Raw genomic sequence first — 25,328 nt, forward strand, 5'->3', positions numbered from 1 at the left:
AGTTGATGTTCCTTGATGATCCTCAGGGTCCCGTCCAATTCAATGATTCCACTCTGCAGAAGTTGGTGCTGAACTATCATAGGGACACCCACCCCGAAGCAGAAACCACTTCTCTTCCAAATAACCGAGTCAAACTTCTGCTCTTACATAACTTACATGTTTCTCCACAGCCTCAAACATTACAATTTGGTTGGTCAGCATTTTCAATGTGCTATATCCACCGCGGCCTCATGATCCCTTTTGTTGTCTGTCACCACCAGTTCAGACCCCATCAGTGTATGTGTGAAGTTACATTTTGCCCTCATGTGCATTACTCTTACATTTAACTGCACCTGCCATTTTAATGCCCATTCTCCCAATATGGAGCTCTTTGCAATCCTCTTTCATCTTTACCACCCTGAATAATTGGGAGCCATCAACAAACCTGGCCAACTCACTGCTCATTCTCAACTCCAGATCATTCATGAGTTTGTTGCATGGTAAAAGGACACACCACATATGCCCATATCCATCCCTTGGGAGGAAAAGATGTGGTGGTATGCTTTCCATTCCTATTTCAAATCTAAACATCCCCAAATGACAAATTGTCATTTCTCAGCTTCACACTAGGTGGTGGTGTTCAACCTTTTGCCACTTGAAACCAAGAGAAGGGTTGGAGAATGCTTTGCCTGCTGTCTCCCTTCCTGCTTGTGACACCACAGACAAGAAAAGGGAAATAAGGGTTTTTTGGGGTTGGGCTTGGTTTTTGGAAAAAAAATGCATTTTGTGCAGTTGTGCTACATTTACAAAGGAGGGGAGGGTGACTTCTCCCTGAGAAAACGCTGTGATAGGTCTCGGTTCCTTTGGGAGCTCCTCTTTGTGTAAGACGCTAGTGTGCTTGGACCAAGAAATCTGATAGTGGGACCCACACACCTCATTCTATGTGCTTCCAGTCCAGCCCACAGGTTCCTGTTCACAGGATCCCAAGCATTGCTACTCTGCAGTGCTACCCTAGCTAAGAAGACTAGCTAGGTTAATATAACAGCTGTCCTCCAGGTTGGCTTGCCAGTCTGAGCAATTTGGCAGTCAGAAGAGCTGACTAATGACGCCTGAAGCTCTGCCCTTATTCTCTGCATTTAGATGATTCACCGTATTTATCGCTCTATAAAATGCACCCAACCAGCACCCGACCATAAGACGCACCTAGTTTTTAGGGGAGGAAAACAAGAAATAAGAAGCCTCCTGAGTGAAGAGGGAGTGCTCCTCCCTCTTCAATCAGGAAGCTTTGCAAGGCTATCCCTGAAGCCAGGAGAGCAAGCGGGATTGGTGCGCACCGATCCCGCTTGCTCTCCTGGCTTCAGCGAAAGCAAGCCTCCTGGCTTTCCCTCGACCTCCCACTCTTTAAAGGGAGAGCGGCTCTTGGGGACTTTTCTGGGAGGTGGGGGAAGGGACAGAGCCACGCGCTGTGTCCCTTCCCCCACCTTCCGCAAAAGCCAGGGATAGCTGTGCGAAGCCTCTGCAGGGCAGCGGGATGAAGGCTCCCCGCTGCCCTGTGGAGACTTTGCGCGGCTAAGCCAGAAGCTAGAACAGCGAGAGGGAGCACTGCGCAGTGCTCCCTCTCACTGTTCTGGCTTCTGGGATAGCCCGCGAAGCCTGCATTCGCTCCGTAAGATGCACACACATTTCCCCTTACTTTTTAGGAGGGGAAAAGTGCATCTTGTAGAGCAAAAAATACAGTATATACCATTCTTTGCACAACCCACAGGGTGTTTTACAACAGATTAAAAAAGAAAAACCCCACCATCCTTTAAAACACAGAACAGATAACTAAAGGACAATTACTAAATAGCAGCAGCATTTATTTCCTAGCATTGCTGCCTTTCCAAACCTCGCTGCCTACCTGTAAAATTTTATGTCACCTGCCTCTGGGCCTTTGCTTGCTTCCTTTGGAGCTTCACTTCATGCTTGTCCTGGGGCCCCTTTTATGCCCTAAGTCTTCTCTTCAGCTTGGACTCACACCCAGCACCCCTAGACACACCTTGAAAATGGACCACTTGGGACCTGGCCCTGCTGGGCCTTCACACTTTGGTTGTAGTTCATACTCTGATTATGTCAGCAGACCAGACCATTAAAGTATAGCTAAACCCCTTCCCTAAGCTACCGTACTTGAAATTGCCCAAACGTATCAGAAGATATGGGTGGTGCTGAAAACAAAACTTGCTCATGGATTTATGAGCTTAGCCACTCTAGGTTTTCCTGAGATTGAGAGTGGATTGGCAGGAGAGAAGCAAGCTGATCTTGCTTTGGGAACTGAGGTGCTCAGGGAGGCATGTTCTTCTTCTGCTGCTGCTGCACCCCCATAATGCCTGATCTATTTGTACACTTTTAAATAAACAGATTCATACAAAGAAAGCTTTATCAGCGTAATCCTATACATGTCTATTCAGAAGTAAGCCCCATTAAGCTTCCTGGGATCTTCTCCCATGAAAGTGTGCCCAGGGCTGCAGCCTAAGCCTACAGGCCTCTTTTCAAAGGTTTCCCCAACAGTATTATATGATGTGAATTTCAGTAGCATTACTATATGTTTTGGGACCTGCCTCTAATATCATTGTGTGCACACTAATCTCTGAGCAGTGAGAGACTCCAGGAGTGCCAGCACTTGCCCAGGGTTCACTTTCTTTGGAATGAAGGTCATTGGGGACTCCAATGTCTTTAGGATATATGGTTTTACTTAGACATCTATACAACCTGAGCAAAAGATAGAAAGGCTCACAGTATTAACACTCCAACAGATCTTGCTTCCCCATTAGGTTTCTAGGAGGGTCCCAAACTCATAGCTTTTGATTCAGCACAGAGAGCAAGTCAAACCTCTGTCTCTTTTCAGCTCCCAGCTTCAAACCAGACTAACGTAAAACAAAACAAAACCTAGCTCCTTAATGTTTTCCCACCCATAAGATGACATGACATCCAGCCAGATGAGGAGGGAGGATGCTTATCCACTCCTGAAAGAGCATCAAAAGAAGCTTTGATTTTGCTTCTGATTCAGTGACAACTCTAGAGATGATTTGCTCTATGCTTTTGGTACTGTTACAGGGAGCTAGCAATTGCTGTATTTTACTCACATGCCTTGAGTCTCACCTTCCTGGCACCCAAGAGGAAATTCCATTCTGGAATCCTGCAGGACGATAACAACTGATTTCCAAAAGCCCTTTCTGCCAACAGCAGGCCCATCATGTTCCATCTTGTTCTCCATGTCAGACAAAATGAAATAATGCATATTGACCGTGTCACAATTATGGGAACAACAAGTATGTAAAACAGATTGCCCATTTGCAGCACAACCAGACTCTCTAGATCTGGAGAACAAAAATACAATTTTTAGCTTTCTGAAAGCCTTGCAGGGAAGCATTTTTGAGCCATACATCATCTTATTTGCAGTGTTGGTGAAAATAAAATGATATACTATGAGCTCAGTCACTTGAAACCTCACATGACCCTTGTGGTCCCTTCCAACTCTACAATTCTATGATTCGATGAAACGATTAACTATTGCATTGTATTTTTCCACATTAGGAAAAAATACAATGCAACGAATGATTATGAGTTAGCAGAACCTAGATCAAACGCCTAGAACATATGCATAGGAAAATTAGATAGCTGACATTTTACGGCCCTACATGCTAGCATACCCTACTTTTATAGAATTCAATTATCCAAATCAGTGAATATAAAATTATTTGATGCATGTTTATGCCCCTTCTACTGATAAGCAGAAATTGCTATGAGTCTACACATACCTACACATACCTTGGGTGTTGCCCATCTTTCGAGGAAAATATGATTGCTGACTTTCAAAACTCCACATGCCACTGTCACTTGTCTGTAGAGCCTTTTGTTCTCCACACTGGAGAAAAAGGCGAATAAAACTGATTTAACTAGCTTTCCTCAAACTTTCTGTGGCATCAAGTACTGTATTGTGGGCAGGCTTCTAAATAAATGGTGAGGCAGGTGTTTGTCAGTTGCGAACATTAAAGATCCTTAGCAACACTCTTTAAATCTAAAGAGAAACAGATGTCAACAGACTGCTTTAGATGTGGAATAAATTGAGTTAGAAGTAAAATGCACCACTTATAGTTACTTTGCCAGTCACTAAGTTCCAAGCATGTAAAGAAGGATCTTTGCTTAGGTATGTTGCTTTCTGGATGGCATTAAAAGAGTGCGGCACATGTACATCGCCAACCAAAATGAATAGCCAAAAAAGAAAGCTGGAATTCTTGGAGTCAGTAATATTAGAGAGGGAGGCTGGCTCTGGTTTCCCTAGACTACAGGCAGCTTCCATTAAAGGACAATGTGTGAGCAGCTGTTATTTTTATATTTGCACACATCTGGACTGAGGCCAGTGATTTCAGCCACATGTTCTGCAGCTGAAGAGCTGATCCTAGTCACCTTTTAAACATTATTTTTTTTTTTTTTTAAATAATGTTTATTAAGATTTTCATAAAAAAAAGAAGAAAATACAGAAAGCAATAATTAAAATACGTTCATAGCCTTATTTTCATAAATCCACTTTCTGGGACTCCCCCCTTCCCCCACCCCTACCATATTCCTTTTTCATATTGTTGGCTCCACAAGCTCTCAGTTCTGAATAAAAACTTAATTTGTTTAAACCATTATTCGAATTTAAAATTTCTACGCTCCACATCAATACCCTTAATAAAACACAGAAAACTTCTTTCCCAGGGCCCACCCCATTTTCATTCCACAATTTCCCTTTTTTTTAATAACAGAAACACCCCACATAATAAAAATATCAGAAATAAGAAATAAAGAGTATAAAAGATGAGACAAAGCCAGTTCAAAAAAAAGAAGTTGACAAGCCTTTGGATTTTAGTTCTCCCCCCCCTGTCCCCGGTTTAATTTCCCCCTGACCACCAAACCATATTATCCGCCTGGAATTCTTACAATCCATGAATCACCTATTTCCCCCAACTCCTTGCTGGTTTTTTTTCCCTTTTTTTCCCTTTCATAATTATTTTTAGAACACTTAACTTCAGATCTTTAATAAAGCTCCCCCCATTGTTCTTTCCAAATTATAGTCCAGTTTCCTCTTGTTCCGCTGCTGAAACGTTCTAATTCAGAAGCTTAGTAAGTCTGCAGGGATTATTGTTATTCAGGAACAAAAACTTGCGTTCAGTCCCTTCCTTTCTTCAATAGAAAATTCTATTGTCTCCTTTAGCTGAACACCCTGTAGACAAAATATTATTTCCGTTTTGCAGCTTTCCCAGAAGATAACCAGTCCTGTAAAATTCCAATGGTGTTTGTTTCACTTACGACCATCTTTGTAATGTCCCGAAACTCCTCTAGGGGGATTGTTATAACTTTGTCTTCTCTAGTCCAAAAGTCCGGTTGTTATCCATATTTTCGCCATTTTGTATCCAAGTTTTAACGAGTTGTAGCAAATTGTAACAAATTTAGCCAGCAAAGTTCTCATAATAAAATCCTCTCTGCTTTCCGACTTTGACAGCTACTTTGACAGCTGTCAAAATCTCCGACTCTTTTCACCAGGCTCTCTCTTCAATCACCCCGGTTCCCAGGGGGGGGGGGTTACGTTTCTTCTCCCTCAATTCATCCTCCAGCACAGTTCTTATGATTCCCCATCGTGGAATTCTTAGTGATTATCAGCAATACCAATCTTTTTGGACCTTGGTTTCCCCGTCCTTGTCTTGAAAGGTTTACAATAGGGGGGGGGACTGACTTCCTTTTTGGATCCCCCCCCGCTCGTATCCAATTCAAAAAGAAATTCTTTTTTTCCTCCTTTTAAACCCAGTTTCCAAATTACTCACGGGTTGTTGTCTAAAAGTCCGAATTTTCAATAGAAGAAGTCAGCGCTCTCCGCCGGATGGCATGCGGCTGCGCTCGGCAGGGATAGCAGAGGACTCAAAGCACCACGCTTCTCCCCGGCACCCGATCCGTAGCCTTTAAAAAGGCTCCTTCACGAGTCGGGAGGGCGCTAGCGGTGCCAGCCGAGTCTCCATGTCCACGACCCTCGTGGCCGTGGTTTTTAAGGGTCCCCGCATCGCCGGTGCGGTAGGACCCAGCCCCTGCCGAGCAGGCTCCCTCCGGAGCTCGGAGGGAGTCCGCCATTCGGCGATGGCGCCAACCCGGAAGTCCCCACCTTTTAAACATTAAAGCTGCATGAATAGATCTACATTTTGCTGGTAGGTGGAGCTGAAAGAATTGAGCTTACATGCATATAAGTCTGTATTAGATCGGGGTGTTATTTAGAATCACAGAACTGTACAGTTGGAAGGGACCCCAGGGGTCATCTATTCCAACCCCCTGCAATGCAGGAATATCGACTCACACATTCATGGCAGATGGCCGATGGAAAGAAAGTCCATCATTTTTGGGATAGCAAGTCACCTTAGCAGCAGTGAAATTTATTACAGAATAAACCTGGTTAGGAATATGCTGCAAGCCTAAGAATATTTAATGCATGTTCATGTGTCTGAAATCAATAGGATGAACTACTAAGAAAACTTACATAAGGCCATACAGCTTAAGTTTGAAACGTGCTTTCAAAGTTCCAAAGCAGTAAATGGAATTGAAGCCAGAGCTACTAGCTATCTGCCAATCTTGTGTACTAAACAAAGGACATAATTATAGACTGGCTTGGTTAGACTGGAGGTGTCAGTTCTCACCTTCCATATAAGCAGTAGCAACCAATTCCTTTTTGCTAAGCCGAAAAAACCCACCAAGTTTTCCCCACCCCATCTGAGTGATGACTGAAAACTTTTTAGTTCCATATAGTAGTTCCCTAGGAGAAGGTGGAAAGGCCTTTGGTCAGTGCAGCCTTGGGGCAGATCAGCTCCTCCTCACTGGGCTCACACTCAAGAGATGATCTTGTACATATAAATATGCAAGAGTACCAGGGTGGGACTGCTGAACTTGTTTTGCAAGAGCTAAGAGTGTTTTGTTGTAGCATTAATAAATCCGTGCTCACTCCACAGTGAAAATGAGTAACCAGAACCTTTGCCAAACTCAACAAGAAATCATCACATCATTGAATTGCAGAGTTGGAAGCGACTCCAACTGTCATCTAGCCCAATTCCCTGCAATGCAGAAATGTCAAGCTGAAGTTACTTTCAGAAAGTATAGTCAGGATAGTACCCTCTAGATGTAGACTACAACTCCCATAATTCCCAACCATCATCAATGTTGGATGGGGCTGATGGATTTGTATTCCAGCAACACCTGGAGGGAACTATATTGCTATTCCTACAATATTTAGGGGATGCAGGTGGCTAAAAGTAAAATGCCTGTTAGCACAGTACAAAGATGCCCCCATGGATAAGATGCCCCCTATTTTGAGGTACTCAGATTTAAGAAAATGGGTAGAGATGTATCCGTGTATAAGACGCCCCCTAATTTTTGACATCATTTTTTAGGAAAAAACCCTAGTCTTATACATGGGAAAATATGGTAATTCTCGTGCAGAAGTCACAATTTTTGAATGAGTGCCTAGGCAGGTGTGTGTGTGTGTGTGTGTGTGTGTGTGTGTGTATTTGTGTTTGGCATTCATGTGCATTACGTTTTGTCTGCAGCTGCTTGTATCTCCTCAAATAACATTGTAATCATTCTGCCATTTCTGGTTTTACAGTTTCATTCTCTTTTGCTAGTTTGGTCCTCTTTAAAGACACATTGTATGAACTGAAAGAGCTTTTAATGTTTCTGTTGCTTTTATTTCAACAGCTTCCTTTAAGGAAACCTCTAATTTATGTTGCCAAACTGACAGAGTGAGCCAACTCTCTTTCTGTTGTAACTTGTACTACTGAGATGTGGGACTCTTTCTGCAAAGCAACACTCACCTCTGCCTCACTGGGCAGGGCCTCTAAGCACACCATTGGCTCTCGGTGTGACTGATTAAGAAAGCCAACTTGCAGCCAACAGTAGGAAGTGCTTGGGAGTTGAGTACAGTACTTGAGTTTGTTTGCTGCTCAGAGTGCTCTGCTGAAGGACTTTGCAGGTTACATTTTCATCAAATCGAAGGACAATACAAAGTCAAGAACCTGCTAATCCACGAAGGAGCAGAGGATTCCAGCCAGAATCTCAATATACAAAAAAGCCATGGGGATATTATACTCACAGGTAGGTAAGGCGTTTCCTAGTCTGCGAGAATACATCAGAAGTCTAGCAGGTCTGTTTCAAAGGATTTACAAAATCTTATTTAAGTACCTCCTCAAGTGTAACTTTAAAAGTGACCTGAGGGTCTAAGGCATAATCTTAGTAAATGTAATAACCAGTTTTTCGTACAGTGAATTAGATTACGGATATCAAGGGTAGGTATTTGAAGGAATATTGTGGTTTATGGCAGCTAAACAGCATGAACTGGGCATTCTTTCCCAGAGTCCTCAACATGGATATTTCTGTAGATGTTTGTTACTGAGAGGGGCAAAAAATGGTGAAAAGCAATGCTTTATCCTCATGTGCACCTCACATTAGACCCATCCTGTAGCTTAGTTCAAGTCCTGGCCTGTGAACCTTAATGAAACAAGCCACACACAAAAAAAATATTTGCCCTTATTTAAAAAAGAAGAAAAAACTGTAATAAATTATAGTTATTTTATTTTATAAAATGTATAGAATGCTTGATTAGGAGGGGGGAATTCGCTGTTGTTGTTTTTAAAAAACCAAACTATATATTTGAACAATTGTGTAATTTTGCGTCAACTATCTGTATACATTTGTAAAAATGTTTTCCCCTATTAATGAACTTAGACAGTTGAGTGCTGATAAACAGGGTGTCATTAAGAAACAGCAGATGGTGTATCAGCATTCTTTGGAGAACCCCAAAATATGCAGAGACATTAAATGTTTAAAACAAAAATCAGAGGAGGGAAACCCTCCCAAACAGCAAACTCAGTGACAGGGATTGAGTAAGCTCAGTGACGTCCAGGAGCCCTGGAATGTTGAGTATCATTTGGAAAAGAAAACCAGAAAACTGTGGAGCAGCAGCAATGAATGGGCTTGCTTGAACCTCTTTCAGCTTGTAATATCCTGGAGGAGAGCATGCCTGTCTGCCTGGGACCCTGAACCGAAGCATTCCTGTTAGAGGGTGTGAGATTTAGAGGAAATCTTTTTGGTGTTTGTGATTTTGGGGTGTAGCACTACTGCACTGCTCAAGAAAAACCTGTTTCTATGTTTTAAAGGATCATTATCTAAATGTACAGCATGTGGAGAAAATGTGAATACTTGTTAAATGGGAATGGGAAGAAGACATTTCTGACGTACACACAGATGAGCCAGTTGTCATGTCTGGTTGGATAGCATTCCATTTCAGGGAATGATCTGGGTCTTTTTAATCTAGCCTCTGTGTTCTTTGTTTTACTCACACATTTTATTGCAATGCAAAAGGCAGAGGGCCAGGTTTGTTTGCTTTTGCTGGAGGTGCATAACGCATGCATTCCTGTATAAGGCATTACTGCCTTACTTCCTTGTGGGTCACAACTGCCTTCAGAACCCCAGCATGTGTCTCTTATGTTCAGGACCAGCTGGTGAGGTTAGAGCTCTTCTGATCAGTAGATCCACTCTTATTGTTTGTTTAGACTCCTGCTCCCAACTTTACAAACCTCCTTCTTCCCATATCTGTTTCCTCCATCTTTGATAATGCTTACCCTTCACTTTTATCCAGCTACAATCTTGCCCCTCTTAACATTGCAGCTGATGGTATTTCTCCTTATTCATGCTTTTAGTCAAATCCTTGGGCCTGTCTCTTGTTAATTTTCTAGGGTTGTTGGTGTTTGTTGTTTTGCCTCTGCTTGTCACCCCACCTTCTCCATTTCACACTCTTTCACACATTCCCTTTCTGTCCTCCATTCTTCCACTTTTGCACTCTCGTATTCATTCTCTCCTTCATGTCAGACTACCACTCTACCCAGAGACATACCTAGGGATTGGTGAAATTGGTCCCTGCTGGGGGTACAGGCCCAGTAAGGGTGCAAAAATCACCCCAGAAATCTGTCTCCAGTTGTCTGTGCAAGGTTGTGAGTTTAGACAAGAGCTGGGAGCTAAGTAGTAAGTGAAATGGCAGGGTAGACCACTGGAGACTATGGAGTGTTTGACATATAGGAGTTTGGTGATGTTTGGTGATGTGCTGCCATTGTTGCAGTGAGATCAAACACGAGAGAAGTTTCCCATCCTTCTTGCACCATGGCCCAAAGGCATATGAATGTTTTCACTCTTCCTCCTTGCCTGTCTCTTACTCTGGATGCCTTGCGTACTTGGGCCATGTAAAATGTAGGAATTTCTAATGTGGCTATTGTGGTGAAGTGATTCTCTCCCCCCCTCCCAGGGGACTGTGCCAATACAGTTGCTTGCCAAGGGTGCAAGGGACCCTATGTATGCCTCTGACCCTACCTTCACACTAGGGATGTGAGAAGGCCGCAGTTTCCATTCTGACCTGTATTTGTCACAATCAGCACTGTCTCCTTTCTACTGCAGTTCAGCTTCCACAAAATACTACATTATTCATCTCACAGTGTGCATGGAGTGTTAGGGGAGGGGTAGTACCTCTGATGGGGGGCATGTCCTGCTCCTTCTTAGGTAGTTTGTCCACCTTTGGTTCCCACTCTGAACTCAGCTCTCACCTGTGACTCCTAGACATCTGAAGGCAACCCTATCAGGAAGTTTTTAATGTTTGATGCTTTAGTATGTTTTATATATTCTGTATGCCACCCAGAGTGGCTGGGGAAACCCAGTCAGATGGGCAGGGTATAAATAATAAAATTTATTATTATTATTATTATTATTATTATTATTATTATTATTATTGAAGCTGTCAGCATGCGACAGCATCTACTCCCTAGGAAACTGCTTTGACTGGCCAGCTCAACCAGGTGAGGGTAGCCAATGGGTCTCAAACACTCAGTGAGTTAGAGACTTCCCCTGCATGCGAAGACAAGCTCTGGCAGATTGAGTGGCCAAGACTAACAACCAAGAAGGCAGTTTCTGCATGTGCTGGAGAGGGAAGTGATGGGCAGATGGGGCTCCTGAACCTGGGAAGGTAGCTCATCTAGGAGAAGGAAAGTTCTGATTCTAAATCTCTGCTGCCTTGCCAGATATCTTCGGGAGAAGAAAAAGCTGAGGAGTAAAACCTATACAAATGTTATGTACTGAGTTGAATAGGATCCAAACTGCAGCAGTCTGATTGGTCCTAGAACAAAAGGATTCAGAATGCAGGAGTTTGATTGGTCCGCAGGAGCCACCCAATCCAACTCCAGGTGGAAGTGAATCCGCAACCTGATTGGCCTACAGGAGAATCCCAGAATTAGCCAATCACATGGGGCCCATTGTGTAAATAATGTATATAAAGCAGACAGTTCGGGGGAAATCCCATTCCTCACTACTATGAGCTGAATAAAGAGCATGAAATCCACACTCGACTCCGAGTATATTTCAACAAATCTGGAGTGGAGTCCTAACAGAGTTGGATGGCACCTTCTACACTTCCATCTGGCGACTCCTGCAGCCAAACTGGTGCCTAATGTATTGCTCTGCTTTCCTTTGGACCACATCAGCAAGCCTGAGGGGGGGGGGGGGTCTTGTCGTTTGGGAAGCCCAGGATCTCTACACACACTGCCCAGGCTTGTGTCACAGGGAGGCCACTTTGGTGCTGCTATATAACACAGTGGTTTGACTTCACCCCTGGAGGTACACTCCATTGTCTCTCAAGACAGACGGATGCCAGCAACAACATCTTGCCATCCGCTATTCAATGTAAGTTACATAACCTCTTATGTAACTTACCTTGATTTCAATGTAAAGGAAATGTCAAAACAGTGTGTAAAAGAATTACATCTCCTAAAAATAATTTGCTTGGCTGATTTCCATTCATGACCACAGATGAACATGCGAACTGCAGCAATTTCAGCTCCCTTTTCCATTTTCACCAGAATGGTCTGACTTCCCTACTTCATTCACATGCTGCCTTTTGCTTTTCTTCTCTCTCATGAGCTTCCATTCATCCTCATTCTTTCTGCTGCCGACTCTTTTGCTGACTCATCCTTGCCTGTATTTTGGTTCACCAGTTTCCCCTTTTCTTCCTTGGTAGTTGGGACCTACACCCGTTGTGTTTTTCACCCCACTTTTTTTTTAATAAATAATTTTTATTTGATTTTACAAATTCATTCACACTCAAAATCAAAAATAATAAAAATTACACAAGATTCTTTCAAATCTCTAGACTTACCTCTGCCCCTTTGTGGGTTCTTTAGTTAACTTTTTCAACTGCATACTATAAGCCCTCCTAATTTTCCAGTCCTCCATTATGTCCAAAGTCTATGTAACATTACAAGAGTTATTTAAGACCTGCCAAAGAGTTCAAGTGTTTACAGTGGTCTGTCAAATATAATATAAATTTCTCCCATTCTTTGCTGAAGTTCTGGTCCTCCTGGTTTCTGATTTTCCCAGTCATTCTTGCCATCTTGCATAATCCACTCCACCTTTATCCTTTATCAGGCTGAGTAGTGGCGCATCCCCAGTGCCCCACAATGTCACATTCAAATGGACTGCCAGCGCCACACTGCCATTTAGGGAAACCTCTGTAGGGGCAACCCCACATAAAGTGTTTAAATCATTACAATAGCATATAAAATAGTGACCATGACAAATGTTCATAAGAATGCCCTTTTTTGTATTTTAATCTTAAACCTATGTAAGAGCAGAATATTGAAGCTTGCTGGCAGCTAAATGATTCCAAGTGAGCTACAAATCAACTCTCATATCCTCCAACATTTTTTTCAATGAAAATAGGTACATCCCATTCCATAGTAATAATAATTGTAATAATAATAATTTTATTATTTATACCCCATCTATCTGACTAGGTAGTCCCAGCCATTCTGGGTGGCTTCCAACATATATAAAAACATTTTATATATATATAGTACACACACACACACACACACACACACACACACACTCTTCCCCCAAACAGGACTGCCTTCAGATGTCTTCTAAAGGTTGTACAGTTACTTATCTCCTTGGCTCGGGGTTCGCATAGCTATATACCCTCCAACAATTCTCCAATGAAAATAGGGATGTCCCAAGAAAAAGGGGGACATTCCAGGATCAGTAAGAAACTGGGACGGTTTCTGTAAATCTGGGACTGTCCCTGGAAAAAGGGACACGTTGAGGGTCTGAGCTCTGACTAGTGTAATAAATATCCTTTAAAAATGCTCTTTTAGTAAATTCCCTTCAACTAAGATTGAAGACAGATGACTCCATAGTTTGTCAGTGACCAGCAGTGAAGCCTGTTGAGTTGCCTAAGGTCTTGTACTACTTTTGGTTCACTGGCCTTACTGCTTCTCTGATGCAACCCTGCTGCCCTTCCAGATTTGGACATGAGTGTAATATGTATTACACATGTGAGGAAAGAGGGTGTCCTGCTGCTGTTGCTGTTACTGAACAGCATGAACAGCACTGAACAGAGATGAGGGGTGATCGGGGAATCTGATCTCTGCAAATTCTGAAAGGAAGCCTGAGTCTCAGCTCCCAGCCCATTTGGAACATCTGGGATCTGCAAAAGCCAGTGTATAAATGACTTTCAGTTGATTCCAGTCTGGGACAGTGTAGTGCTCGGCTGCTGTCTTGGAACTTCAGCTCCCATCAACCCCAGCCAGAAGCCCCAATGATAAGGCATGATGGGAGTTGTAGTTCACCACATTTGGAGGGTCACTACATTGGCTACCCTTGTCCCAGACTAATGTGCCAGGAATGGCTCCCCCCCCCCACGAGGTTCTGGAATTCCCAAATGTCTCCCAAAGAGTTTTCATCTCAAAATTTCTTTTGAAATGTGTGTTTCAAAACTATCCTAAAGCTATCCTATCTTTAAAAGACATCTGAAGGCAGCCTTGTTTAGGGACGTTTTTAATATTTAATGCTGTACTGTTTTTAACATTTGATTGGGAGCCGCCCAGAGTGGCTGGGGAAACTCAGCCAGATGGACGGGGTATAAATAAATAATAATAATAATAATAATAATAATAATAATAATTAAAGACATTTGCAAATAGACAATGATTTAAATAAACACTTTAATGCATTTTAAAAAATATGTCACAGCTTAATACAGGGCATGGCAGAGGATAGATGTGAAAGCGAGAGAGACAAAAAATAGACTGATGCTACTTCAGCCCCCATTCCCTGAGCTACTCTCAATTCTTCTTTCTCCAGACTTCCATATGTATGGTTTTTGTGCTTGCACGGTGAGCTCAGGTGGCTTTTGAATCCAGTCCATCTGAATACGTAGTATGCATTCTCTCACTACTTTCTCAGTCTTCTTACTGCTTGTGAAAGTTAATGATAAACTAGTTTGTCTGTAAAATGCCACAGCACTCCTCCTCTTCCTGCTGCTACATACAAAGGTCTGTTTCAGGTGCCACATGGGTGCCAGAATTCTTGTATGTGAGATGAACAAGGAAGCGCGCGGCATGTTTTAGCGTCAGGTGTTTCAGCTGTGACTCTTGCACGTTTCCTTTGGATTGAGCCAATGGTGACTAATCTGCTATCACCACTCTGTGGATTTAAACTGTGACTGCAATTTTGAATGCCACGTGACTCTTTCTTTAGCTTCTCCTCACTTAGAAACATTAGGCAGGGTGGGAGGCTTTTGCTTTATATTTTGCTTTATAGGAGTTGAGTATACAGTATCATCTGATTTCATGGCACTCAGAATATTCTGCACTCCCTCCATCAAAACTCAGGTGTAAATACATGTAAATGTGGAGTCTTTACGAAGTAAGCCATATTTCACAAAGACACCACAGACTCCTCCATGATAAGCAACAAGAACAAAGGGTTGGGGCTCCAGATAAATATTACTGTGTACCTCATGTGGAATGCCCTCCCACCAGATGTCAAGGAGATAAAGAACTACATGACTTTTAGAAGACATCCGAAGGCACTCCTGTATTGGGACGTTTTTGATGCTTGGCGTTTTATTATGTTTTTATATATGAGGGAAGCTGCCCAGAGTGACTGGGAAAAACCCAGCCAGATGGAGGGGGTATAAATAACAAAATAGTTGTTGTTGTTTATTACTATTAACTGTTGAGGATTATGCCTAAAGACCAGAGAATGTACAAAATCTGCTGATATAGGCACATTCACTAGCACATGTGCTTTAAATGTACAGTGTACAGCCTTGGCAGACACAAAAAACAACAACAGAACTCTATTTGTTTTTGGGGTGGGCATTGCTGTTGAAACAGGAATTCAGAAGGAAGCAAGTCTGACACATATCCCCCAAATCCCCAAATGAGACTGTCACTTTTCCTTTGAACGGAGGCTATAAAGAGTAATCTGCTAGCCCCACTCTGTGGATTTGAATTGCAACTGCAAGTTAAACTGTGTGGGCAGATCTAGCCCAAACATTTCTATCAAGAAGTGGTGGTAGTGGGGTTGCATTTGTGTTTTTGCTTTACTTGCATTGATTATGCAATCTAAGGTAGCAGTTTCTCATCTGGTTTTGCTCTCTACTCGCTATATTTAAGTTTTCTTGCATTCCCAAAACTTGTGTGGTGGTAAGGGTGTATGCTCTGTAACAATTTTCTTTCATGTGGGGCAGTTCACACTGTGGCGCTGTGGTCTAAGCCACTGAGCCTAGGGCTTGCCGATCAGAAGGTCGGTGGTTGGAATCCCCGTGACAAGGTGCGCTCCCGTTGCTCGGTCCCAGCTCCTGCTAACCTAGCAGTTCTAAAGTATGCCAGTGCAAGTAGACAAATAGGTATCACTGCAGCGGGAATGTAAACGGCATTTCCGTGCGCTCTGGCTTCCGTCAAGGTGTTCCATTGCACCAGAAGTGGTTAAGCTAGGCTGGCCACATGACCCAGAAAACTGTCTCCGGACAAACGCTGGCTCCCTTGGCCTGAAAGCGAGATGAGTGCTGCACCCTACAGTCGCCTTTGACTGAACTTAACCACCCAGGGGTCTTTTACCTTTACCTTTTTTTATTACACTGTAGTGAAGGTGAGTTTCAGCTGCCAGTGAAGTGTTCATTTGTCTACTCTGCTGCACACCCAGACTCCTCTTAAGCTTGGCCATGTTGGAAATCTTACGCAGCTACATTCATGGTGATGGACTCTCCTTCCTTGGATGTTTTTAAGAAGAGGCTGGATGATCATTTGTCATGTGTGATCTAGTTGAGATTCCTGCATTGCAGGGAGTTGGACTAGTTGACCCCCAGGGTTCCTTCCAACACTTCAATTCTATGAAGGATCTAGATGTGCGGTTTTGTAGTAATCTGGTTAGGGTAGATGGAAAGCTCTCTGCATGCTCATGTCTAGTCAGCAAAACACCACAAGTCTAAGTCTAAGTTTGTTAACCTAAGACACTTTGTTGAACTGTCTTCATTTCCCACCTCTTATTCTTCTGCAGCCCATTTGTCAGGCAGCTTATAATAATGACTTCAATCAACTGCAGCTCCTTCTGGAAGAAGACAGTAATTATTTGAATGTCCAGGACAGCTTTGGAGGAGACACACCATTGATTTGTGCCTGCAAAAAGGGGCACAACAGAATTGTCAGTTATCTTCTGAAAATGAATGCTGATGTAAACATAAAAAATAAGGCAAGTTTTAGCAAACGTATACCCAATGAGGTCTTCCTTTATGTTACTAAAGTCATAATGTGATCTATACTTTGAAGTGGAGGGGGTAAGTTTCTCACTCATTATTTGATTAGCTTAAAATCCTCAGATATCCAGAAAAAGATAGATGCTGTTATTCACTTTTCCCATACATAAAAATTTTATGCCCAGACACAGCTTAGACATTTAGAAGGTATGTCTCAGCAAAATCTTTCCCACGTGCACAGTTCTTATTCACAGAATAAAATCAAACTATAAAACCACAAAATATATAATCAAAATAACAACAACCCAATACCCCCCCACAAAGAGCCACATTTTAAAAGGGCATAGGATGTCAATCAAATCAACCAAAGGCCTGGTGCCTAAAGGTGTATAATGAAGGCGCCAGGCAAACTTCCCTGGGGAGAGCATTCCACAGATAAGGAGCCACTGTAGAGAAGGCCCATTCTTGTGTTGCCATCCTCTGGACCTCTCAAGTAGGAGACACATGAAGAAGGGTCTCAGAAGACAACCTCAGAGTCCAGGTAGGTTCATATGGAAAGAGGCAGTCCTTGAAGTATTGCAGTCCTGAACCCTTTAAGGCTTTATAGGTCAAAACCAGCACATTGAATTGGGCCCGGAAACTAATTGGTAGCCAGTGCAATCAGACCAGGATCCGTGTAATCTGTTCAAACCATCTTGCTCTGGTGAGCAACCTGGCCTCTGAATTCTGCACTAGCTGAAGCTTCTGAACTGTCTTCAGAGGCAGTCCCACGTATAATGCATTGCAGTAATCTAACCTTGAGGTTACCAGAGCATAGACAACAGTATTTAGGCTATCCCTGGCCAGATAGGGGCGTAGCTGGGTCACCAGCTGAAGCTGATGGAAGGCACTCCAGGCCACTGAGGCCACCTGAGCCTCGAGCAACAGCAAAAGATCCAGGAGTACCCCCAAGCTACGAACATGCACCTTCAGAGGAAGTGTAATCCCTTCAAGAGCAGGTTAAATCCCACCCAACTTGTCTAGGGGACCACTTATCTGGATTGAGTTTCAGTTTGTTGGCTCTCATTCAGTCCATTACTGAGGCATATTTCTCATAGGCAATTTCTAATAGAGAAAAAGAAGGAAAATGTGCCCCAAATATGTCTAACATAAAGGTAAAGGTAAAGGTAAAGGTACCCCTGCCCGTACGGGCCAGTCGTGACCGACTCTGGGATTGCGTGCTCATCTCACTTAAGAGGCTGGGAGCCAGCACTGTCCAAAGACACTTCTGGGTCACGTGGCCAGCGTGACAAAGCTGCTCTGGCGAACCAGCACCAGCACCAGCACAGCGCACAGAAACGCCGTTTACCTTCCCGCTATAAAGCGGTACCTATTTATCTACTTGCACTTAGGGGTGCTTTCGAACTGCTAGGTGGCCAGGAGCTGGGACCGAATGATGGGAGCTCACCCCGCCACGGGGATTCGAACCGCCGACCATACGATCGGCAAGTCCTAGGCACTGAGGTTTTACCCACAGTGCCACCCGCGTGCCAACATGTCTAACATACTCTGTGTATAAAATGGAAGGGAATTGGAGCTATTTGCCTAATATAATGCGAGTTCTTCTGCTTCTCTCTAGAAAGAACGAACATGTTTACATTACGCTGTCAAAAAACGGTTCAGCTTCCTTGATTACCTGCTCATTATCATCTTAATGCCTGTTATGCTTCTTGGGTATCTTCTCATGGTAAGTTCAGCAAAAGAATGAAAATAGCATCTTTATATACCAGCCTTCACAAAGCTTCACCAACCTGGTGACATTCAAGCAGCATGGCCACCTTGTCTGGGATTGATGAGAGTTGTAGTCCAAAATATCTAGAGGACAGCAGGTTGGTGAAATCTGTAAGATATCAGCAGATCTAGGGAAGCATGACGGGTTTGGTCACACCAGGCACAGAACTTCTGGGCTGCCACAATTATGACATCCAATAGAAGGCGAAAAGCAGAATGCTGGATTTTGGCATTGCACATGGTGCCACTGAAACTTGAGGTGCCAAGGTTCCTCACTGGCCCCACACCCCATTTTCTGGACATATTTTCTCTCACAACATACTTTATGGGCCCAACTATTACTTGTGCTCCCTTGCTCTAAAAGGTAAATCAACTCAAGTGGGTAATCCCATTGTCTCACTCTCAGAACAGAAAGTACAGTGGTACCTCGGGTTACATACGCTTCAGGTTACATACGCTTCAGGTTACAGACTCGGCCAACCCAGAAATAGTGCTTCAGGTTAAGAACTTTGCTTCAGGATAAGAACAGAAATCGTGCTCTGGCAGCACAGCAGCAGCAGGAGGCCCCATTAGCTAAAGTGGTGCTTAAAGTTAAGAACAGTTTCAGGTTAAGAACGGACCTTCAGAACGAATTAAGTACTTAACCCGAGGTACCACTGTATACATATATTGGTTTGTAGCCATTAGATATCAACCTTGGCTTGTGTGCCAAAGATAGCAACCTTGACCTAAGTGACCCTCATCCTTTGCATACCAGGGCCCGTTCAAATATTTCCAAAAGCCAGTGTGCACCCATAGGCCTTGAGTGATTGTCACATGTAGAAGAAGAAGAAGAAGAAGAGTTTGGATTTGATATCCCGCCTTTCACTCCCTTTAAGGAGTCTCAAAGCGGCTAACATTCTCCTTTCCCTTCCTCCCCCACAACAAACACTCTGTGAGGTGAGTGGGGCTGAGAGACTTCAAAGAAGTGTGACTGGCCCAAGGTCACCCAGCAGCTGCATGTGGAGGAGCGGAGACGCGAACCCAGTTCCCCAGATTACGAGACTACAGCTCTTAACCACTACACCACACTGGCACCACACCACACATGTGACAATAGAACTTGTTTTCTATGGTTGCCTATGCATACTAGAAAGCCACAAAGCCAATTACAGCTTCCTAGCAAATAGGCATGCACATGACATTTTTTTTAAAAAAAAATGTGCATGCTTCTCACACAGAATTTATATAACATGATGTAGTGCATTCTTGTAACTGCAAGTACAATGCACAGAAATGAATGGAGCCCACTTCACAGTATACCTGCATAGGATGGTGACATTGCATATTAAACTTTGATCACTACAGACTGCATTCACTAAGTAACTGCTTATTTCAGTGGTGAAGGCTAGGGGGAAAACAAACATTTTGATACAATCTTGCCAATAAAATGTTTAAAAAGTTCCACATCATGAATAGAAGTAAGTTTTCTTTGTTGTACAACCCAGTATGAGAGTTTTCTCATTGTGAATATAAACTGTCATTCTAACAATGCCCCATTGCCCATCTGTGGAACAGGTATCCAGAAGTAAGCAGAATGAAAATCTTATCAAGATGCTACTTAGAGCTGGTGTCGATGTTAATGTTACAGATGATGTAAGTGGACATAGATATCTTTGGAGGGTTCTAGGACAATGATATAGTGGAATCCCCAGCTCTTTGCATTGGGAGTGATCAAAAAGTCATCTTCTTTTTTGGCAATCACTTGTAGCTGAGTAAGATTGTCTTCTATGGATATGGTCTTAACGGTGTGTCTGTAAGCAACTGTGGAGGCCAAAAGTATAACCATACCCAAAGAAGAGAGGGATGTGTGTGGAAATATCCAGAGCAGGAAAAAACACATGTGGGGCATCCTCTGCAAATTTGTAGTTTGGACTCACAGAGGCCATTAATTTAAATCATTTGTTTTCTATAGCACTTGTGGCACCCTACTCTGTTTCAGCAGCCCTCACTTACTAGTTGTAGGACAGTAACATGCATTCCTAATCATCACCACCATTCCATCAGGGTGCAAGTTGTTTTAGAAAGTGTAAGAGGACAGGTCCACATCCTGTGAAAGCTGAAGGATAAACTTTGACACAGGGAAAACTGCAGAGGTTGGAGTAAACTGTTAGGGGTTTATTGTGTGTGGGGGGGGGGGGAGACCAAATCATTAGAAGCATAACACAGCTACAAAGTTACAAGGCTCACAGCTCTCCTTTCCTCTGGAAATAAAGGATGCGTTAACAGAGAAGCATTAGGACATGACTGAAACGTCTGCTTCTATAATAATGCATATCTTTCCAAGGGTAATTGTTTGGTTCTTTTCAGTCAGGAAGGACAGCTCTCCACTATGCCTGTGAAATGAAGAACCCATCCATTGTTCCTCTGCTTGTAGGAGCAGGTTCTGATCTCTCTATAAAGGACAAGGTAAGAAAGTCAGAGCTTAATACAGCTATAGTTTTGACTGACTTTGACTAGGCTTCTGGTTCATCCTCTCTTCTGGATGGTACCAACTATCGTTGAGGGAGAACCTGCTGTCCCAAGTAGTTGTCCATTTCTAGAATGAAGGCCAGCAATGCTTTGTCCCTCTGGAAGACCCAGGCTGTTCATCATTTGTTTCTCATGTAATTGATTGAGGAAAGCCTTGATGTTTGTATAGTTCCCCATATATCAGGTATATCACTAGTTGTTTTTTTTAAAATAATATTTATTAAAATTTCAAAGGATACAAAAATTACACAAAAACAAAAAGTAGAAATAAAAAAAGTAAAAATACAAGAAAATAGAAAATACAGAAAAAAGAATAAAGAAAGAAACAAAACAAGTTCATTCTTTTCAGACCCTTAACTGTCATTGCCTTCTTTCTTAGACCTCCTCCTCCTCCCTTCCTTTGTATTCTAGTTATTAATTATCCCAGCAAATCCTTTCCTTTCCATGTTTCATAAAATTCTATCATTACATTGCCCTCGACTAATTTAATCCTATCTTTCTATAATAAAATAAACCTTAAAGTTTAAAACTTAAGTCTTAACCTTACCAGCTTCTTGTAATCATAATATTCTTTCATAATTCTTTATGCATCTTTATTAGAGCCAGGTAATTTCTTCCAACATTTTTCTATCATTCGTCAACTTTGTAAAACATTCTAATAATAAAGAAAAAGAAAAAGAGAAAGCAAGATATAGACAAGTCTAATCTCTATCCAGCGTCCCTTCCTCCTGGTTCCGGGATTTGTCAGTCCTTTCCCATCAGTCTAACCCGGTAACCTTATGTCCGAGGCCCTCAGGTCACTTCCATGGCCCTTCCGCGGCTCTTCTTCATACTTGTAGCTGTAATTTCCCTTATCTCCTCGTGATAACTCCAGCTTAACAATGTCTCTTGCTCGTGGTAACTCCAACTTAGTAATGTTTTTAACCCTTCTCGTCAGATCAGACCCTTTTCCGTATTCATCGCTGCATTCCATGTAGTATTTAAAAGCATGTTTCAAGGGCCCTCCAAAGTTGAGAGTCCCCACAGTCCCAAACATATCGCAGCCCATTACCATGTTTAAAAAGTCCAGACATCCCAACATAGGGGGTCAATCCAACCCCCCATTTCCAAGCCACACCGAACTTTCCCTTTCCAGATCTGGCTTTTTCCAAATTCATTTGTCCAGTCCGAAGGATCATACTCCTGTTGGGTCTGTTCTGTCACAACACACTCCTGATTTAATGCCACAAACTCCTGTTCTGTCAAAACACACTCCTGGTTTGAATCCTGAGTGGGCTCCACATGTTTTCCCACAATCTGGTCTAAACATTCCACTGCCTGTTTAAGATTTCTAGTCGAAATGGCCATCCGGTTCACCTTATCGTGTAATTCTTCCAGTAGAGCATTTGTTTTGTAAAGAACACACACCAAGGCTTCTGAAAACATTGTCCTGCACAGTCAAACACTTTCCCACAGTTATTTTATAACAGCTGTCAATTCCCTGGAGTTAGTTACAGTTTCGGAAGCTCCCCCTACGGGGAAGACTTATATTTAGTTTTGCTACAAAGTTTCCTTTTCCCCCCAAAATACTTAAGATACTTTGTCCATATATATTCCTTTAGAATGCGAAAGGGAACAGTGGAATCACAAAGTTTCTCTTCTTTTAGCTGTCTGTCAAAAAACAATTATCTTGGTAAACTTACGTCAGTCCTGACACCCCCGCTCCAGGATCAGGACGGAGGAAAATAACTTCCTTTTGCGATTGCTTCAAATAGTCCAAAAAAAAAAAAAAGGATTCCCAATTTAAAATGTTGAAATCCACTCTTTCAAAGACAATTTTCTGAGCTTTAGTGTAAATTGCCTTTGCTTTGTTCTATTTACAAAAGAACGGAAGGGTGACTTCCTGTTTAGCCCTTCCCGCTCCGTACCAAATTCAATAGATTTTTTTTTTATAGTCCGATTCTGTCCTTTTCACAAATCTTTATTTGATATCCCATTTGTTCAAATTCTAAGTACTCACGGGTGCTTGTTTTAAAGTCCAAATTGTCCCAGGAAAGAAGGCAGTGTTCTCCGGCAGCAGCTATGCGGCTTTGCTCCACGGAAATAGCGATTGACTCACAGCACCACGCCGCTTCCCCCTCCTCACTTCGGAGCCCGTTCGTGGGTTCCTTAGCGGATTGGGGGGGGCGCTAAAGGTGCCCGCTGAGTCCCACGGTTTTAGTATATGTGCTGCCGAAGCGAGCACACTAGTTGTTGGACTCCCATCACCCCTGAGTCCTATCTACTGGCTATGCAGCTTGAAGTCCAACAATATCTAGAGAGCTTTATGTTTCTCATCCCTGATTTACATCTTGCAAACAATCTCAACCCTTGGGCATTCTAATTTAATTTTTACCATCTAAAAACATTCCACTGTAAACTGAAATGTGCAGCTGATTATGGGAGAGATGTAAGAGCTGGACCATGCAGGATTATACTATTCATTTTGAATGATTTTTTTTCCACACACTGTATCTGCTCTCAAGAGCACCTGCACCAGCTGAATTGGAGCCCTCAGAAATCCTTTTGTAAATTCACATAAAAATGACCATTCTCTCTTGGCCATGAATAATCTCAAATCTTCTGCAAGGTGAGCAATATTGCATTGCAGTATGAAGACACCAAATATGCTTTTTCCATGTTCAGAGACCCACAATACTAAGCTGTGCCTTTGTTGAAGAAAAGCATTTGACTTGTTTCCTTTTTGTGTGTGTTGTTTCTGTCATTAGCTTTTGTAACAGCGGAAGTATTTTATTCCTTTGCACAAAGAATTAAGTGTTCATATTAGCAAGACTGGGAATATTTTGGTCAAAATTGCTTCCTCCAGTGGCAATTCTTTTGTACTGATCTCAAAATGGATAAACAATTGGCAATTATTAAGAGAAATCCCATTAATTTCAGTGGAGAAATTCTCCTTCACTCTAGAACCCACAGCTGGCGACAGCTGGCACAATCTGAAGTAGGAATAGGGGAGAAGATTGATTCTGTTCATTATTAAAGGTAAATCTATCCAATCTGCACTTTCTGAAAAAATGTGAGAGCTGAAATACAGCCACCCTTCAAAATTCTCACTAATCCATCTTTCATTATTTCATTCTCCATTATTTACAGAGATGCATATATTAGGGGAAAGTGTATCTAAAAGTGTACCTAAAAGTTAATACCAGTGAAAATAACATACAAAAATGAATTATATTAGGAGAAATTGCTGGCAAAAATATGCATATTAAGTCAAAGCTGCATACAAACAAGTGTTTATGAGGAGAGATTCGTACTGAAATGCTGGTGGAGTTTCATGAAGATTTTCCAAATAAATGTACAAATTGCCAAGCAATGTGGAGAACTGAATACAAGACTCAAAAACTTGAGAGAACTGAAACGGGGAAATCTTTCCATCCCTAATCTGAAGGAATTGCATTTCACACAAGAAGCCATATTCAAAGATTAGCCCTGTTGCCCAGCAATATCTATTAATACACACACACACACACACACACACACACACACACACACAAATACAAATCATTGCTTATTTTATCTCTTTTTTTTCCAGGAAGGAGAGACTCCACTTGACATAGCAAGAAGATTAAAGTTCACCAACATAGAAAACATGTTAAGGAAGGATACTTAGCCCATAATGTGATGTTGTCAAGCCCGAGTCAGGGGAGGAATCTATGAGGGCAATAATAAGTCCCACAGCACTGACATGTTATAGTAACCTCATGTTTACAGCAGCTACCAAGTTTATACAGCATAGATGGACTGTGTTAAAATCTGCCGCTCCGTATGAATAGCTGATGTGACTTGACCAGAAGCACACGGTTAACATTATGAACATTAAGAGCTATTCATTATTTTCATTCCCCCTGTACCAAAGAATGTTTGTAAAGAGTATGAACAATACTATTTATTTGATGTATACTATCTGTAACAGTTGCAACTGGAAACAGATTAATCAGTAAAGATCTTTTTTTTTTTTTTAACACAAGGTGTACATTCTCAACTACATAGAATTAGAAAGAGCTGCCAATTTATGACATGGGCATCATAAATGGCAGAACAAAGGGCTGTGTGGGCATGCCTCGGCAGGAGCAGAAAGCTTGGGAAGCTGAATATCTCTGTCTCTTCTACATTGTACTGTTCCCACTCCCAGTAGAAACAAAACCACACTAAGGACCTGGGAACGAAGGCCTAGGCTGAAGAAGGAAGATGGCGGCTGTAACAACTTCTCCTTCGTGAACCCTCCAGATTACAAACCTTTTATAGCCTTTTATAGCCTTTTATAGCCTTTTACTGCCGTTTTTATAGCTGTTTTATTAGACTTTTAAATTATTTTACTTCTGTTAGAAGTTTTTAATCGTTTTACTTCTACGGTTGGCCTGTTGGGGCCAATATACGTATCAACAAGGATATTCAAACC

General features: G+C 42.3%; 1 protein-coding gene across 1 annotated transcript; it reads left to right on the plus strand.

Moving 5' to 3' along the window:
- The first annotated feature begins 7,907 nt into the window (after positions 1 to 7,907).
- On the plus strand, positions 7,908 to 24,881 carry ANKRD22 (ankyrin repeat domain 22). Its single transcript, XM_081004637.1, has 6 exons — positions 7,908 to 8,127; positions 16,414 to 16,609; positions 18,232 to 18,335; positions 19,937 to 20,014; positions 20,729 to 20,827; positions 24,462 to 24,881. Exons 1-6 carry the CDS (start codon positions 8,107 to 8,109, stop codon positions 24,537 to 24,539), a joined length of 576 nt encoding a protein of 191 aa, XP_080860763.1. The 5' UTR covers positions 7,908 to 8,106; the 3' UTR covers positions 24,540 to 24,881.
- The last annotated feature ends 447 nt before the right edge of the window (positions 24,882 to 25,328 follow it).

This window comes from Podarcis pityusensis, assembly GCF_964106645.2.
Source record: "Podarcis pityusensis genome assembly, chromosome: 5".
Lineage (NCBI taxonomy): Eukaryota > Metazoa > Chordata > Lepidosauria > Squamata > Lacertidae > Podarcis > Podarcis pityusensis.